The sequence below is a fragment of the Antennarius striatus genome, chromosome 12, assembly GCF_040054535.1.
Source record: "Antennarius striatus isolate MH-2024 chromosome 12, ASM4005453v1, whole genome shotgun sequence".
NCBI classification, from domain to species: Eukaryota; Metazoa; Chordata; class Actinopteri; order Lophiiformes; family Antennariidae; genus Antennarius; species Antennarius striatus.
In genome coordinates, this window is record NC_090787.1 from 20454378 (window position 1) to 20459177 (window position 4800).

The 4800-nt window shown below is 40.7% G+C and overlaps 1 protein-coding gene across 1 annotated transcript; it reads left to right on the plus strand.

Moving 5' to 3' along the window:
* Positions 1-548: 548 nt before the first annotated feature.
* Positions 549-1775, plus strand: olig2 (oligodendrocyte lineage transcription factor 2). Its single transcript, XM_068329825.1, has 2 exons — positions 549-592; positions 886-1775. Exon 2 carries the CDS (start codon positions 908-910, stop codon positions 1718-1720), a length of 813 nt encoding a protein of 270 aa, XP_068185926.1. The 5' UTR covers positions 549-592; positions 886-907; the 3' UTR covers positions 1721-1775.
* The last annotated feature ends 3025 nt before the right edge of the window (positions 1776-4800 follow it).

Sequence of the window (4800 nt, forward strand, 5' to 3'; positions counted from 1 at the left end):
TTTAACAGCAGTTTTAAAAATGAGACCCAACGAATTTTCAGTCAAAAAAATGGCAGTAACACAAAAAGTCAATTCCACAAAAACTAAATCATCCGGCATAAAGTTTAATATTTCTTTTTCTAATTTTTTTTTTCAAATCAAAGGTTTGGAACTAAACGCTTATATATTACTAAACTGAATCTGATTTATTTTGTCAATGCATTACTTAAGACACATTATTGTATTAAATTGAAAAAAACAACAACCTTGTTTTGTTAAAATAAAATTAATCCATACGCGCCCCAATATTTTCCCCAAGAACGGCCATATGTAGGAGGGTGTGCCTGATTTCACTTAATGCAGTGTGTTGGTAATTATATCAGCCTGGAGGACCCTCTGTCACCCTCCTCCCCCTCTCACCCCCCTGCGTGGAGCTGATTGGTAGCAGGGAGCCAGCCTGGACATAAACTGCGTTGTCCTGGTGACCCGACAGCCCCGCTATAAAACCCCGCGTCTCACGCAGGCGCGCCAAATGAACTGTCAGACGCGATTTGGAGTAACAAGTGGATGTGACGTGTAGGTTTTCTCTTCATCACGCTTGGAAATACTCTTGGTAGGTGTCTAATATTTTTTAAATCATATTCGAACTGCTCATTAATGTAGGATAATATTACATATATATTTAGAATCCAAGAAAAAAGAAATACAGAAGACATGTGGACATGTCTTCTCCTTATTCCTTATGTGGTGATCAAATTAAAAATAAAAACAGAACGCAAAGTTGTTAGAACTTTACATCTAAATTGTGCTTAGTTTATAAATTAGTCATCGATACCACACATTAATGGATTGTTTTCTGATTGTGACATAAGCTTCCGATAATTGAAGGCTCTTTTTACGCATCAGGAGACATTGCCGGACCGGTAGAATGGACTCAGATGCGAGCCGCGTATCGAGCAGACCGTCATCCCCGGAGGTGGACGACATCTTTCTGTCCACACTGAAGAAGTCGGTCCACGGCTTCTCCGGCGCGGTGTCGTCCACGCAGAGCGACTCTCCGCCGGACATCCCCAGCCTGCGCGGCCTCTCCGCGGCCGATGAGGAGTCCCTCGCCCTGAGACTCGCCAAGAAGGACCGCAAACTCCTGTCGGAGGGCGAGCTGCAGACCATCCGCCTGAAGATCAACAGCCGCGAAAGGAAGAGGATGCACGACCTGAACGTGGCCATGGACGGGCTCCGGGAGGTCATGCCCTACGCGCACGGACCGTCGGTGCGTAAACTCTCCAAAATCGCCACCCTGCTGCTGGCTAGAAACTACATCCTGATGCTCAGCAACTCCCTGGAGGAGATGAAGCGGCTGGTCAGTGAGATCTACGGCAGCAGCGGACACCACGGCGGCTTCCACCCGTCGGCCTGTGGGACTATGACGCATGCGGGGCCCGTGCCGGGACACCCGGCGGCTTCCCACGCCTCACACCCGGCCGTGCACCACCCGCTCCTTCCGGCCGTCTCAACCGCGTCTCTGTCGGCTCCGGGCATCGCGGCTGTCACGTCGGTCAGACCCCATCACGGACTCCTCAAGGCGCCCGCCGCCGGCGCGGGGCCGCTGGGCAGCGGCTTCCAGCACTGGGGGGTCGGCACCGGGATGCCCTGCCCGTGCAGCATGTGCCAAGTCCCGCCCCCGCATGTGTCCAGCATGAGCTCCGTCACCATACCGAGGCTGGCCAGCGACTCAAAGTGACCCCAAACCCAATGGACACACATTGTTACACGTTTTATTTATATTTGTTGCAAACAAAGACCAATGCCTTGATTTTTTTTTTTTGGGGGGGGGGGGGGGTGCTACTAACTGAGTGCGTTATGGTAATTAACCTCACTAGTAACAGATGGTTCTTTATGGAGATCCCAAAGCACAATAAATAAACTGAAAATATTTAATGGCCAGACATCTCTCTGTTAACTAAAGATCAAACTGAATCTTTGGTGATTGATTAAATGATTAATTGATTAATTGACTGACTGAAGGCCTGCAGGGGGAAAGTGTCCAAATCAAACCACAATGTAAAGTGTAAATATGTAGATGGATAATTCAGTTAAAATAGTGGCATATATTATATATTAGACTCTTGTTCATGTGTGTGTGAGGTGGGGGTGGGGGGGGCTCTCCACACATGTTGCACCTGCGTTATTTTTATCATTTTCAATGCTTGATTATTTTCCCATTCCAGTCCAATGCTATTGTCCACCTGCAAGCAACAACCGCTTCTTTATTTTTTTAATAAAAATGAGAATGATATTTATTTACTTATTTTGGATGGGAATTGCAGATGAATGTGTTGCAATTTGAAATGTAAAATAAAGACAATTAAGTGAAAAAGGGAAAAGTCTGGGTTTTTTTTAAAAAATAAAATGTTTTCTGACACAAGAGAAGGTGTACACGTCTCATTAGGTTTTTAAAAGCACTGATCCACTCACAAACACTGAGCACCAGTAGTTTTGCAGTACATCATGTAAAAAATATAACCCTTTTCTAACATTATTGGAGGAAAACTTTACGTGCACTTCAGGCTTTTGAACTTTTTTTTAAATCTGGCAATTTTTTTAACAAATAGGCTACAGATTGTACGTGGACGGATCATCTCGTCCCCAAATAAAAAAAGACATGCAGAAGGCATCATTATAGCCCTGCATATAACAAATCAAATTTGGCTGATGCCATGGAAAACCTCTTTAATAGTGCCTGTGCTGAAAAATCTGATGAAATATATAGATGTTTATTTAAAAGTCATCTTTGAAATAAAGATTAACAACCCGTTTAATAGTTCCCTGGAGGGGAAATTATTTTTACACTCTTGTTAGTTCACACACGTATATACATGGTACAGGCTGGAACACACGAGGGGCCTGTAGTTCATGCAGATGATGGTGGAAGGCAGAGTGGCGGGCAGATCCCCCGTGTTGTTCCCCAATGAGCAGCACTTAAAGGGGACGTGCCTTGCTCAGGAGCACCTCAGCAGTGCTGGGAAACCTAAATTAAATGCTAAAATCCAGACGCTCTTTTATTAAACAATAAACACAATAATAAATAATAATAATAAACACAAACCGTGCTAGAAATTTCAACCTCTAGGTTTCATCGATAAACTAAACATTACTAAACTAAACTAAACTAAACTAAAAGTTTTTGCTTGATGATGATGATGATGATGATGATGATGATGATGATGAGTAAATAAGCATCTTTGATCCTCCGCCACACACAAACACACAGGTACCGTATATTTCCAGCTTGACTTTCTGCTATTGATTGTTTTATTATTATTATTATTATTATTATTATTATTATTATTATTATTATTATTATTATTATTATTATTATTATTATTATTATTTTCTGAAGCAAGAGAGTAACCATGAAAAAAAATTACATGCAATCGTCCTTTTGAGAATATTCACATGTAAAACAGAAAGAAGCATGTGCAGCTTTAGACCGATCCTTCTGATATATAAGCAGCAGCTGCAGAACAGAATGTGGATGCTGTTGCAATGTTTTCCAAAAGCTTTTAAACCTTTAATGATATGAACTAAGGGATGCCTGAATATTCATGTTGGTGTTTGTTTATTCATTTCATTACTGAAATGGAATTATTCAAAGTCTTTCATCGTTTTGCAGGACGTGTCAAAGAGGAAGAGGTCATTTGTGCATTACTATAGAATCAGAGTCAGGCATTCCTCTTAAATTTGCATGTTACATTTTAATGTTCATCACAGCCTTCACTTCAACAGCACAATTAACACAATAATAATAATAATAATAATAATAATAATAATAATAATAATAATAATAATTCCTGCCCTGCAGAGACAGGTGAACTAGCAGTTAAGAACACCTGGGGGATGCTAACCACAGCCATGCCCCAAGTTGATCAGTGATCACCTATGATTGAATTTGTTCTCAAGGTGATTTAAATGGTGTTAAAATACTGCTGAGGCATGCAGAACATAAAAAATAGAAATGATAAAGAGAATAAAAACGAGATTTAATCATGCCTTGATAGATCTGAAGACTACTGTAACCAAAAACTGCTGTCATTGGTCACTCAAGTGCAATCAGTTTCAATGATTTTCTACATTTATCATTAAACTAAAGAGCAAATCCAACAACTTTTATAGACAACTGATAATTGATCTTTTGCTAGTTGATTTCATGTCTTTTTTTCTGTTGTATTTTGACTGTGGTTTATTTAAAATGTTGATATTTATTATACTGTAAGATTTCCATCACATTTCATTTTTCCAGAAATATGACCTTTCGACATACTTTGTACGGCGTATAAATATTTAGACTAATTGGATAATTAAATCACACACACACACACACACACACACACACATGCAATCACTGATTCATTTATTCGTATTTGTTCTCTCCGGGTAGAGTCGGGCACGGCATTCTGATTAAGTTCATAATGGGTGGGGTCAGAGTTTAGACAAAATGACAGTCTTCTCATCTTCAAGAAAATTGATGGATAGATGGATAGATGGATGGATGGATGGATGGATGGATGGATGCACGGCTTCACTACATGGCTTATTTTTAGTAGGTAGTCATGTGATACCATACACGCATGCTATTGGCTGACAGCATCCGGACGTGCGCTGCGTTCTGAGACGCACGAAATGCAGCGTACGTCCGTGAAACACAAAAGTATTTTAAACAGTCTGTCAGAGTGTTTTAAAGGTAATACAGGTCGAAAGTGGTTTAATATCAGTATGGGGGGGTTCATAAACGTTTAAATTACTGTCAATCATAAAATAGTT

Coding starts and splice junctions, on each gene's coding strand:
- olig2 (XM_068329825.1), top strand. CDS start 908: ATGGACTCAGATGCGAGCCGCGTATCGAGCAGACCGTCATCCCCGGAG.